The sequence below is a fragment of the Marmota monax genome, unplaced genomic scaffold, assembly GCF_021218885.2.
Source record: "Marmota monax isolate L192 unplaced genomic scaffold, Marmota_monax_Labrador192_F-V1.1 WCK01_AAM20220418_F8-fsc00077, whole genome shotgun sequence".
Classification (NCBI taxonomy): Eukaryota; Metazoa; Chordata; class Mammalia; order Rodentia; family Sciuridae; genus Marmota; species Marmota monax.
In genome coordinates, this window is record NW_026694610.1 from 1,731,218 (window position 1) to 1,745,000 (window position 13,783).

Below are 13,783 nucleotides of genomic sequence, written 5' to 3' on the forward strand. Positions count from 1 at the left end.
AATCAGATCCAACCTAATATAAAAGCTATTGCCCTTAGTGCAGTTATTATTTTGTACCTGAAGATTTTTTTTCCCCTAACAAAGAACTGAAATCCTACTTTCTGTTATTTTAAGTATGATTTTTTTTTTTTTAATACTATCTGCCTGAAAAGCATATTAAGACCTTTTCTTTGATAGTCTCACCAGAAACATTCTGTGATGTTGCCACCAGGGAGACTAATATATCATAGACCTTAATGATTAGTTTTATATGCCAGCTAAGGAAAATTATAATCAGCTTAATTATAGGCTAAATATGCTGTCCTTTTCTTTCCCATTAGTGCGTTTTTATGAGGGTGTGGTGGAACTTTCTCTTACTGCTGCAGAGAAGAAAGATCCACAGGGTCTTGGACTTCATTTCTATAAACATGGAGAGCCAGAGGAAGACATGGTTGGACTTCAAGCTTTCCAAGAAAGGTGACTGCTATTACTTTAGCCAATTATCTGCTTTCAGATAGACTTTTTTTTTTTTTTTAATTTTTTTAGTTATGGATGAACACAACATCTTTATTTTATTTGTTTATTTTTATGTGGTGCTGAGGATCGAACCCAGAGTCTCACACATGCCGGGTGAGCGCTCTATCTCTGAGCCATAACCCCAGCCCCTCAGACTTTTGTGTCAAGTTTTGATTGATAGTATTAGGGAAATAATATTCCAAGTATAACGCTTATAAAATTTAATTCTGCCTTAATTGTTTTATAAAGACTTGTATCAGTATTAAAATTTTTAGCCCAGAAATAAAGTTTTTATCTGAAGAAAATTCTTAAGAAATTATAAATGTTTTCGGACCTACATCTGTGGTTTTTCTTTTTGTTTTGGTGTTGTGGAAGGAGTTGTTTGGGTTTTTTGAGACTTTATTGATGTTTTTAAAGGGGAAAACATTTGAAAACAAAAATGGGGTTTTCATTCAGGATAATGGTAAGTATTTTATTTTATTTATTTATTTTTAATTTTTTTTAAATTTCTTTAGTTAGAAGTGGACACAACGTCTTTATTTTACTTTATGTGGTGCTGAGGATCAAACCCAGTGCCTCACACACACTAGGTGAGTGCTCTACCCCTGAGCCACAACCCCAGCCCAGAGAAAGTATATTTTTTTAATCTATTTTTGAGATAGGGTCTTGCTGTGTTGCCCACACTGATTGATCTCAAATTCATGGGTTTAAGTGATCCTCTTGCGGCAGCCTCCCAAGTGCTGGGATTATAGGCATGTGCCACCACTCCGGGCTTGTTATTTTTAATACTAAATATGTATTTGTATTACCCAAGTATACTTCTTGTGTATATACTATTTTCTTGTATATATTTACATTTTATAAAGTAAATCAAATGCTTTTAGTTAAATAACATACTTCCTTTTGTGTTCTATTTCAGATTAAACAGCTACAAGTGCATTACAGACACCCTTCAAGAACTTGTAAATCAAAGTAAGGCTGCTCCTCAGTCTCCTAGTGTACCTAAAAAACCTGGTCCTCCAGTGCTATCATCTGATCCCAATATGCTGAGCAATGAAGAAGCAGGACACCATGTAAGGGGCATAGCATACTTTCTTTTGAAAGTACACCGTGTTTTAGAAATTCTGTAAGGTAGGGGTGGCCTAATCACTTGAGGAAAGGTAGTAGCTCTTAGAAGTTTCTATTCAATGATTCTTGATTTCTTATTAGGGGTTTAGAGTTAAAGTGTTGTGATACCCAACAACAAAACCTTTAACTATGCCAATTTTGCTGTTTTATTTATTTTAGTTTGAACAAATGCTCAAATTGGCTCAGCGATCCAAGGATGAGCTCTTTAGTATTGCTCTTTATAATTGGTTAATACAAGCTGACCTTGCTGATAAGCTACTACAGGTAAAAAATGTTTTTTTTATTGCAGTGTTGTTAATATTAATTTATATTTTTAACTAGTATAACTTAGTAATTTAAGCAAATATATAGTTGTAGGAAATTCTTTTCTCGTCCTGTACCTACCATCAGTTGTTATAAACCTAAGTATGTAATATAATTTCTTTTCCTAAGAAGCCAACTAGACTGTTGCTTTAACTTTCTTGCTTAGAAGTTATTTAGGATAATGTACATTGTGGAGTAGAAGTCACTGGGTTATGAATTATGAACTTCATCTTATCTCTGCTTTTAAATCACTGTGTGACTATGGACATGTTCTTTTACTACTCTCTCAATATTCCTTTTTCTATAAAATGACTATCTGACATTCATTAATTTTAAGGGCACCTTTGAGCTCAGAACCTAGTCAATACCTATGTTCTCAAAGCTTATTTAAAGATTTGTAATTTTATTTTTATTAACCTAATTGAATTGTTATAGAAACTTGTTAGCTAGTAAAGCAAGAATCATTTGTAATGAGAAAAATTGCCTATTCTTTTATCTTATTTTATTGGATTCTAATTTTGCTTATTTCATGCAACAAAGCAAAATTATAGTTGCTTTAGAAATATTGTGTTTTTGACTTAAGACTGGTGTTCAGAACATTTTTCTGAGTAACCATATAATTTCTAGATTGCTTCTCCATTTCTGGAGCCACATCTAGTCCGAATGGCCAAAGTGGATCAAAACAAAGTTCGTTATATGGATTTACTCTGGAGGTATTATGAGAAGAACAGAAGTTTTAGTAATGCTGCTCGCGTCCTATCCAAATTGGCTGACATGCATAGGTATGGCATAATATTCTCATTGTGAAGAATTATTAAAGACCTAGTTATATGTAGTTATATACAGATTTCACAGATGAAGTGAAATCTATTCAAGTTAAGTAGAATTTTTAAGTAGAATTTAATTCAATTTAAGTAGAATTTTTTACGCTTTTACTTGGATTTATCTATAGTTCATAATTCTCTATTGTGGGATTCGGGGTACTGGGAATTGAACTCCTAGGATTACAGATGTGTGCCACCATACCCAGCTTCCTTTTTTAAAAAAAAATAATGTATGGGCTGGGGTTGTGGCTCAGGGGTAGAGCACTTGCCTCGCATGTGCGAGACCCTGGGTTTGATCCTCAGCACCACATAAGAATAAATAAGTGAAATAAAGGTATTAAAAAATAATAATAATAATAATGTATGGTAGGTAGGTAATAAAGGAATCCTCATTAGACCCTCTTTATTCAAACTGCCTTATAATTTTTTTTCCTTAAAGTATGTCTTTATACTCTTTCTGAGTAACAGTAGTTAATTATTATTAAGTAAAAGATCAAAAACTATTTCTCACTCTACAGACTGAGCTGTATCCCCAGCCTTTCTTATGTTGTGTTAAATTACTAAAAATGTCTCACAGCTTACATATTAAGGATTAAGAATTTCATTAAGGGCTGGGGATGTGGCTCAAGCGGTAGCGTGCTCGCCTGGCATGCGTGCGGCCCGGGTTCGATCCTCAGCACCACATACAAAGATGTTGTGTCTGCCGAAAACTAAAAAATAAACATTTAAAAAAAAAAAAAAGAATTTCATTAAGACAATCATGGAGATTTAAATTAGATTATTATATCAAATGATCATTTGATTTAATATTGGAAAGATCATTCTTTTAACCTTCTATTTTCATGGGTAACTATTTTGAAAACTGGGGATTGGTTGATTTAGCAAGGAAAGGTATGGAGACAGAGCTGATATCAAATCACATTAATGAGAGTTATTGCTTAAAGAGTTCATATGGATCTGGGTGCTTTGGCACACATCTATAATCCCAGCAACTCAGGAAGAGGAGGCAGGAGGATCACTTGAGCCCAGGAGTTCAAGGCCATCCTGGGTATTATAGTGAGATCTTGTAAAAATCAGGGGGTAGTGGTAACCCAAGGGTGTAGCTTACTGGTAGAACACAAATTTAGTATGTACCAAGACCTGTGTTCATCTCCAGCACCAAAAGAGAAAAATTCAGTTATAGCAAGTGTGATTATGCGCATTAATGTGCAAATATATATTATATTGCACATGTTTCTTAGTTTTCTCTCCTTCCTTCGTCATAATAGTTAACTTGATTTTTTTTTTAAGTTCCCCTTCATGCAAAAGATGAAATGACTTTAAAGTCCTAAAAGACAATTGCCAGTAAAAGCCTTGGTTAATTTATAACTTTTATAATTAAGGATTAACATTATTAAACTTTAAATTCATTGTAGCTACATGTCTTAAAGTTATGTATTAAAGTTATGTAATCCAATGTTTGAGAACATGTTACATGCTGTACTCTTCTAGAGTTACATATGGCCTGTGCCCTAATCCAGACTTTTAGTATTTCATTTCAAGATTACTCTTATTATTCTTATGTAGTCCTAAATACCATTACGATACAGATCTCTTTATGCCATTTTTATTGTGCCATATTGCCTTAAAACTTTAACATCTCTAGCCAGGACTTTGGCACACACCGTAATCCTAGCTACTTGGACACCTGAAGCAGGATTGCAAATTTAAGACCAGCCTAGACAACTTGAGACTTTTTCTCAAAATAAAATTTTAATGAAGGGATGTTGCTCATTAGGAGGATGCTTGCCTAGCATGTATGAACTGAGGTTTCATCCTCAGTACCACAGAAACAAAACAAAATGGAAAATTAGAGTCTCTTAATTGCCCATCTTTAATAGTACTTTACTCTTTATCTTGTTGCAAAAATCATTATATTCCTGGATTTAGAAACTCCCTTCCATAATAAATTTTTCCAACTATTGCTTTACTTTTTGCTCTTTTCCTCACTGCAATCTTCTTGTATATATGGGCTGCACCAAATTAATTGGCAGCCATAGAATGTTATATTTTAAATAACTTGGAAATATTACTTGCTTTTTAAATATTCAGTTGAGAGGGAGTTGGAGTTGGAACTGGGAGTAAAGCTCTTTCAGTAACAAGACCCCTAAATGTACAGAGTACTTAATATTTAGCCTTAAGGGTAATGCTAGTTAATTGCCATACACAGTTCTGCTTTGAAAAACAGAAGGGAGAGAGAGAGTTCTTTTTAAATTTGGATTCTTTTGTTTGAAGAAAAAGAGGAACCATAATTATAGAGAAGGACAGTTTAAATAAAGCCTTCTTTGAGAGTAGAAAAAGTCAATTTTTTCCTGATGCCAATTGGAATGAATTGGTTGCAAAAGATAAATTTAATGCAGATTGATGAGAGGTTCCCTACAAGTAAATGAATTGGTTTGCTTTTAATGACAAGCTAATTTATGATGTCAGGTTCGTGGAATATAAAGGACTGAAGCTGGCAGCCATGAGATCCATGCTTGGGACTTTCTAATACCTATCAATAGATCAGCAAGCAAATGTGTTTTGAGTGCCAGTGTTCAAGGCATTCAGGAAGCAATAGTGAACAAGACAGGCACTATCCTCTTCTGACCTTCTAGTAGACAAAGACCAGAGATAAATAAATTCAGGTTCTATAAATACAATAAAAATGTATAATATAATAGCAAGTGCCTGGCAGGAGTGGGGAGCTGTTGTAGTTAGGAGTCGTTGAAAAAGGCCTCAAGAGAGGAGCTGGGGCTGTGGCTCAGTGGTAGAGCACTTGCCTAGCATGTGTGAGGCACTGGATTCAATCCTCAGCATCACATAAATTAATTAATTAAATAAAGATATGTGTCCATCTACAACTAAAAAAAAAAAGTCCTCAGAGAAAGTGTCATTCAATTTGAGACTACAAGGGCAAGAAGTAGGTAACTGTATAGAAATGGAGGAAAAGTGGTCAAAGCACAGTAATGAATCTGTACAGAAGTGCTGCAGAATACAGGTTTGTAGTGTTTGGGACACAAGAAAGAAAGCTGGTGTTGGAGATAGTGAACATAGGAATGAGCAGAAGGAGATGAAGTTGGGGGAAGTTAGGAAAAGGTGATTAAAGGGTCTTAAGAGAATACATATCGTTGTAGTCCATGAGTTTTATTTTAAGTGGTCATCCTGGTTGCTGTGTGGAAAATTAAATGTAATATAGACTTATTAAGGTAGAAATATGAGGAATAATAAAAAAGTTTTTCCTTAATTTTAGAAGAATCTATGTTGTCTTCATTTTCTATGGTTTAAGTTTTTTTGAGGCAACGTCTTGCTATGTTGCCCAGGCTGTTTACAAACTCTTGGGCTCAAGCAATCCTTCTGCTTCAGCCTGCCAAGTAACTGAGTCTACAGGCTCACGCCACCGCACCCAGCTATTTAATCTTTAATATACTGAACTGACGTTTTAAAACACGAAGATACTTTTTAAATGTAGAATTTGTTGTCTAAAATCATGAATCTCTCATTAGAAATCTAAAATAGATTTATTAGAAAAATAATTTTTCACATTTCAAATGGCCTTTTATGCTCATTTGGTTTAAAATAGTACATCCTACATGGCATATTTATATCTTCAGTTCTTCAAAATCATATAACTAAAAATAAAGGATTTTCCCTCCTAGCACAGAAATTTCACTTCAGCAACGGTTAGAGTACATTGCCCGAGCCATTCTTAGTGCCAAAAGTTCCACTGCCATTTCGTCAATAGCTGCAGATGGTGAATTCCTTCATGAATTAGAAGAAAAAATGGAAGTAAGTATCTCTGGAAAAAAAAGTAAGTACACTTAAGCTATATCCTTATAGAGTAGTAGCCACATATTTATTTCACTTTTCCTTATTTCCCTGGTAAATGGTAGGTTTATAGAGGTGATTATTATTAATTCTAGTCTCTTCTGCTTGTATATATTTATTTTCTGTTTAGGTATAAATCTTAGAGAGATTTTAAGTATACCAGAACTTGGAATATAAAGACATCGTTGCAATTTAACTTACAAATTTTGGCATGGGAGGGGCGGTGCTGGGGATTGAACTCAGGGCACTTGACCACTGAGCCACATCCCCAGCCCTATTTTGTATATTTTGTATTTAGAGACAGGGTCTCACTGAGTTGCTCAGCGCCTCACCATTGCTGAGGCTGGCTTTTAACTCATGATCCTCCTGCCTCAGCCTCACAAGCTGCTGGGATTTCAGGCTTGCGCCACCATGCCCAGCTTAATTTATACATTTTAACTGTGATATTTCTGTATTTTTGAATCAACTGTTGGAACAAGATGTTTGTTATATTATATTCACCATTGATTCTATAAACATAAGGAGTAAGATAAATTGCCTTAACTAAGAGACCAAAAAATTTAGTTGTCTATGTGCAAACAGCTTATTTCTCATTTACAGAAATTGAGTGTATGTTCCTGATTGGCAGGTGACTTTCTTCCACGTGTTTGATTTAGGGTCCCAGGTTTTATTTTCTAATACTGCCATTCCCTAGGGCCTTGGCTTTTATCTGACAGGAAGAGAAAGAAAAAAATGTATAAGAAGCACTTTTACACTCAGAAAAACCATGGCCCTTTACTTTTGCTCTCATTCTATGAAGAGAACTTACTCATGTGGCCATACCACTTTGCATAGGTGACTGGAAAGGCCGGTCTAGTTAGTTATGTGTCTGGCTACATTCATGAGAGGTACTAGTGGGCAGCAAAGGCTTTCTGTTGTAGTACATACCCTGTGACGTATATTATTTTTATTTTAGCGAACTTTACTAGGAGTTATTCCTTCAAGCACTTGTTAACTTGTCATAAAGAGATTAAAACATTATTTTCTGTCCAAAATAGGTTGCTAGAATCCAACTTCAAATTCAAGAAACACTACAAAGACAGTATTCCCATCATTCTTCTGTACAGGATGCAATTTCTCAGTTGGATTCTGAGTTAATGGACATAACTAAGGTAATAAAAAAAACGAGTGAAATTCCTATAATGGTCACCTTACTTTTAGAAATTCTTTGTTTCATATTTTGCTTTTTGTTTCCTGAGAAATATGATTCTACCTCTACAAAATAAGAACAGCCATCCCTTCTTTAAAGTTCCATCTTCAGTTATTCTTAGACATGGTTCCAAGTACCCTGAAACACTCCCAAGATTTGTCAGTATTCCCTTAATTATGAACATCTGGTTTAAACAACACTAATTCTAAAAGAAGTATCATTACAGTACCTCTGCTTGGCCAAGAAAAAAAGGGGATAAGTACTAATCTGGAATTATGGCCTTTTTTTTTTTTTTTTTTTTTTGGTGCTGGGGATTGAACCCAGGGCCTTGTCATGCGAGGGAAGCACTCTACCAACTGAGCCATAACCCCTAGCCCTGGAGTTATAACCATCTTTATACAGGTTGAGCATTCCTAATCCATAGTGCTCCAAAATCTGAAGCTTTGAGTACCAACATGACACCACAAGTAGAAAATTCCATGTCCGACCTTGTGATGTGTCATAGTCAAAACACATAAAATTATTTAAAATATTATATAAGACTTTGATCAGGCTGTGTGTGTGTGTGTAAGGCATGTAAGAAACATTAATGAATTAAATGTTTAGACTTAGTTCCTATCCTTAACATATCTCATTGTGTATATTTATATATTCCAAAATTTGAAACATTTATTCCTAAGCATTTTGGATAATGAATATCTACTCTGTATCATGGTTTAGATACTTTTGATATCTTGATTATTTTTAATTTTGAAGGAATGTTTCAATATTAATCTCTGCTTGGTTGTTTAATTGTGGGATTTTTCTCCCACAGCTTTATGGGGAATTTGCTGACCCATTTAAACTCGCAGAGTGTAAACTTGGAATAATTCATTGTGCTGGTTATTCAGACCCCATATTGGTGCAGACCCTTTGGCAAGATATCATAGAGAAAGGTAAGTGTTGGATTATAGTAAATTAACATACATTATTTAGTGATATGGTAGAGGCATGCAAACTGCTAGTAGATAATATTCCTAGGGCTAAGGAAAAAGGTATACCTAAGAAGAGAGAGAGTTGGGGCATCTGCATAGAGTGTAGGGTGATCATATAGACAGCAATCCCACTAAAAATCTGGAAACACCCTCAGTAGAAAGAATGTGTCATTTCTAGGATTTATGCTACATAATAAGGGATATTGTGACACTTCCCTCAAATCTCATAATCTGGTAAGATGAGAGCATTTATCAGACAGTAACAGGAACACAGAATCTGCTAATTATATGAATGTGAATCTCAATTCTATATTTCGAACCTTGAAACAATTAAATAGCCAATAAAAACATTTTACACTAAAAATAATTTGGGTTTCTACTGACATATCTCTTTCTTACAGAGTTGAATGATAGTGTAACATTGAGCTCCACAGATAGAATGCATGCTCTCAGTCTGAAGATCGTCCTCCTTGGCAAAATTTATGCTGGTACACCTCGCTTCTTCCCTTTAGGTAAGCAGTAACCTTAGGTGCTGTCATGTTCCATTTTCTGATGATTTTCTTCATTTGATGACTTTTTTCTTTATTGAGAAGTAATGATCTTTAGAGTGAAAAATAGAGTATCTTTGTTGCTATCGAGGTCAGCAGTTTAATTATACCTCCAAAAAAAGGACCTCAGAAAATAGCATAACTTGTTCATGAATAGTGGAGTATGAAACACTTTTACCAACTTTCCAAGTTTAAATATCCATTTTGGGATTGTGCAGATTGCAAATTATAAGTGATTATATTGTTGGTAACTCAGTACAAGGTTGTGAAGAGGAAGGTTTCTGATGTTCTGTGTTTGATTTAACTGCTCTGTTGCACAGATTATATTTTTCTTTAAATGGTTAGGTTACAATCTTAATTATTTGAACCCCTTTCCTATGCAGACTATAATTGTTTTATAGGCAACTATTGAATTACTTGCCAATCTGTAGTTTTTTCTGTTTTAAAACAATAGAAGCACCAAAAATACATCCATGAAGTGGAATACTAAGCATTTTTATGTTATTGAAAAATATTGAAAAACATGAATGAATGTGCTCATAATATAGCATTATTTCTTTTACTTTTACTCATTCATTTATTTACATATATTACAGTGCTAGAAATAGAGCCCAGAGTCATACTAGGCAAGTGCTGTACCACTGAGCTATACCCCCAGCTCTCAATTTTTTTAAATAATTGGTTCTTTTTAGTTGTACATGACAGTAGAAGCCATTTTGACATAATTATAAAAGAATGGATTATATTCTGATTCAGTACCTCTTCTTCCCCTTCCCTCTCCCTACCCCATGCTCTTTTCCCTCAATTGATCTTTCTGTCATTTACCCGTAGTATTTTTTAACACTCTCATTGTTTTCGTTTTATTTTGTTTTGTTTTTTGTTTTTTATCTATTTTTTTAGTTGTAGTTGGACACAATACCTTTATTTTATTACTTTTATGTGGTGCTAAGGATTGAACCTAGGGCCTCGCAGATGCTAGGCGAGTGCTCTACCGCTGAGCCACAACCCCAGCCCCTGTTTTATTTTTTTTAAATTAATTTCTTGTGGATGTACACAATGATGAGATTCCCTGTGGTATATTTTTATAGGTACATAGGAAAGTTATGTCAGATTTATTCTAGTCTTTTCTTTTCCCATCCCTCTTTAAATTATTTTTTTTTTTCATGAGCATTCAAAGTTGTTTATAGGCCACCTCAGATGGTTAGCATCCACTCCTTGAACATTGTCAGAAATGCAACCATTATAATCATACCCCTATTTCTTGTAGGCATAGTATTAAGAGTACTGTGCCATTTCACAGATAGAGAAATAAAGTATATAAAAGAGCAAGGGCTAAGGGTATAGCTTAGTGGTAAAGCATTTGCCTAGCATGTATAAGGCCCTGGGTTCAATCCCCAGCACCTTAAAAAATAAATAAATAAGCAAACATAAGCTAGGTGAAGTGATGAATGCATGTAATTCCAACTTCTCCAGAGTGTGAGGCAGGAGCATCTCAAATTAGAGGGCAGTTTTAGCTAAACCTTATCTCAAAATAATTTTTTTTTTTTTAACAAAGCTTGGTCCCACTATTATGTATATATATAATGCACTAAGAAATTTTCTAAATTATTTTTAAATTTTCAAAAAAGGCTTGGAATGTAGCTCAGTGGTAGAGCACCCTTAGATTCAATCCCAGTACTGCAAAAAAGAAATAAAAGAGCAGACATATGTATGTATTTTATGCATGTTTATTATTGGTGCATTCATATTATACATATTAGTAGTGTTCATCGTTATACATTCATACGTGCACATGAGATAAAAATATGTTTTGGTTAGTGTTGTTCCCTAGTATTTCCCTTTTTCCTCCCCTCCTACTTCTCTCCCCTGCTCCCTTTCCTCTACTGGTCTTCCTTCAATTTTCATGAGATCTCCCATACCTTTATTTTTATCCCCTTTCCCCCTTTCTAGCTTCCTCATATGAGAGAAAACAACTCTTGGCTTTCTGAGTGGCTTATTTTTCTTAATGCTATCAAGTTCTATCCATTTTTCTGTAAATGACAGAATTTCATTCTTCGTTATGATTGACTAAAACTCCATTGTGTATACATTACCACATTGTCTTTTTCCTTTCATCTTTTGACACAACTAGGCTGGTTCCATAATTTGGCTATTGTGAATTGTACTGTTATAACATGGGCATGGATGTAGTATGGTGACTTCAATATTTTGAGATAAATACCAAGGAGTGGTATAGCTGGGTAATATGGTGATTCCATTGCTACTCTTTTTAAGAACCTCTATACTGATTACCATAGTAGTTATACTAATTTACAGTAAACAGTGTAAAGTGTTTCTTTCCCCAGCCCTCCCATCCTCTCCAGCATATATTATTATTTTTAAATTTTATTTATTTATTTTAGTTGTTGATAGACCTTTATATTTTTATTTATATGAGGTTCTGAGAATCAAACCACGTGCCTCACACATTCAAGGCAAGCACTGTACCACTTAACCACAACCCCAGCTCTCCAGCATGTATTATTTATATTCTTGATGACTGCCATTCAAAATGGAGTGAGATGAATCTCAGTATAGTTTTAATTTGCATTTTCCTGGTTGCTAAAGATGTTCAACATTTTTCATGTATTTGTTGGACATTTATATTTTTTCTTTTGAAAGGTGTCTGTTAGTTCATTTGCCCACTTATTGATTGTGTGTTTAGGGATTTTTGGGTGTTAAGTTTTTTGAATCTTTATATATTCTGGATATTAATTATATGTCAAAGAGTAGCTAGCAAAGATTTTCTCTCAGTCTGTAGGTTCTCTTTTCATGTTATTGTTTTCAATAACATGTGTGCTGTGCAGAAACTTTCTAATTTGATTCTCTTCATTTATTCTTGATATTATTTCCTGAGCTTAAGGAGCCCTGTTGAAGTTGCCTGAGGTTATATGTTAGAACGTTCATTTGATGTTTGTTTTCTTCTAGAAATTGGAAAGTTTCTTTTCTAATTCTGAGGTCCTTGATCCATTTTGAGTTGACTTGTGCAGGGTTGAAAGAGGAGAGTCTAATTTCATTCTACATGAGGATAAAAGTTTTTTTTCCCAACAAATGTTTTTTGTGTTTTGTCAAGGATCAGGTGACTGTATTTGGGATGTGTCTTCTATTTTGTTCCATTGGTCTGTGTGTTTGTTTTTATGTCAGTACCATCCAGTTTTTGTTACTATAGCCCTTTCATTATAATTTGAAGTCAAGTATTGTGATGCCTCCAGCATTGCTTTTTTTTTTTTTCCGCTTAAAAATTTTTTCACTATTCTGGGTCTTTTTCTTCCAAATGAATTTCAGAACTGTTTTTTCTAATTGTGTGAATAATGTTCTTGGCATTTTGATAGGAATTGCATTGAATCTGTATAATGCTTAGTAGTATGGCCATTTTAAATAATATTAATTCTGTCTATTCGTGGACATGGGAGGTCTTTCCATCTTCTAGTGTCTTCTCCAATTTCTTTCTTCAGTTTTACCTCCTTGGTTAGATTTATTCCTGGGTTTTGTTTTTTGAAACTATTGTGTTTGGGATTGTTTTCCTGATTTTTTTTTTTTCCTCTGTGGATTATTGGTGTCTGGGAAAGCTATTGAGTTTTGTATGCTGATTTTTTTTATCCTGTATATATATTTTTAATAAATGTTTATAAATATGTGAAACTAATACTTTTTTTTTATTTTTTATTGTTGGCTGTTCAAAACATTACATAGTTCTTGATATATCATATTTCACACTTTGATTCAAGTGGGTTATGAGCTCCCATTTTTACCCCATATACAGATTGCAGAATCACATCAGTTACACATCCATTGATTTACATATTGCCATACTAGTGTCTGTTGTGTTCTGCTGCCTTTCCTATCCTCTACTATCCCCCCTCCCCTCCCCTCTTCTCTCTCTGCCCCCCCTACTGACATTCATTTGTCCCCCTTGTATTATTTTTCCCTTTCCCCTCACTTCCTCTTGTATGTACTTTTGTATAACTCTGAGGGTCTCCTTCCATTTCCATGCAATTTCCCTTCTCTCTCCCTTTCCCTCCCACCTCTCATCCCTGTTTAATGTTAATCTTCTTCTCATGCTCTTCGACCCTACTCTGTTCTTAGTTACTCTCCTTATATCAAAGAAGACATTTGGCATTTGTTTTTTAGGGATTGGCTAGCTTCACTTAGCATAATCTGCTCTAATGCCATCCATTTCTCTGCAAATTCTATGATTTTGTCATTTTTTAATGCAGAGTAATACTCCATTGTGTATAAATGCCACATTTTTTTTATCCATTCATCTATTGAAGGGCATCTAGGTTGGTTCCACAGTCTTGCTATTGTGAATTGTGCTGCTATGAACATCGATGTAGCAGTGTCCCTGTAGCATGCTCTTTTTAGGTCTTTAGGGAATAGACCGAGAAGGGGAATAGCTGGGTCAAATGGTGGCTCCATTCCCAGCTTTCCAAGAAA

The 13,783-nt window shown here is 34.5% G+C and overlaps 1 protein-coding gene across 1 annotated transcript in view; it reads left to right on the forward strand.

Moving 5' to 3' along the window:
- Positions 1-13,783, forward strand: part of Nup155 (nucleoporin 155) — a 61,271-nt gene that overhangs the window by 41,418 nt on the left and 6,070 nt on the right. The window contains exons 25-32 of the mRNA XM_046422330.2: positions 321-456; positions 1,415-1,568; positions 1,783-1,887; positions 2,554-2,708; positions 6,428-6,557; positions 7,634-7,747; positions 8,600-8,720; positions 9,161-9,271. Of these exons, the coding sequence (XP_046278286.1) occupies positions 321-456; positions 1,415-1,568; positions 1,783-1,887; positions 2,554-2,708; positions 6,428-6,557; positions 7,634-7,747; positions 8,600-8,720; positions 9,161-9,271 (1,026 nt within the window). The remainder of the gene's footprint in view (positions 1-320; positions 457-1,414; positions 1,569-1,782; positions 1,888-2,553; positions 2,709-6,427; positions 6,558-7,633; positions 7,748-8,599; positions 8,721-9,160; positions 9,272-13,783) is intronic.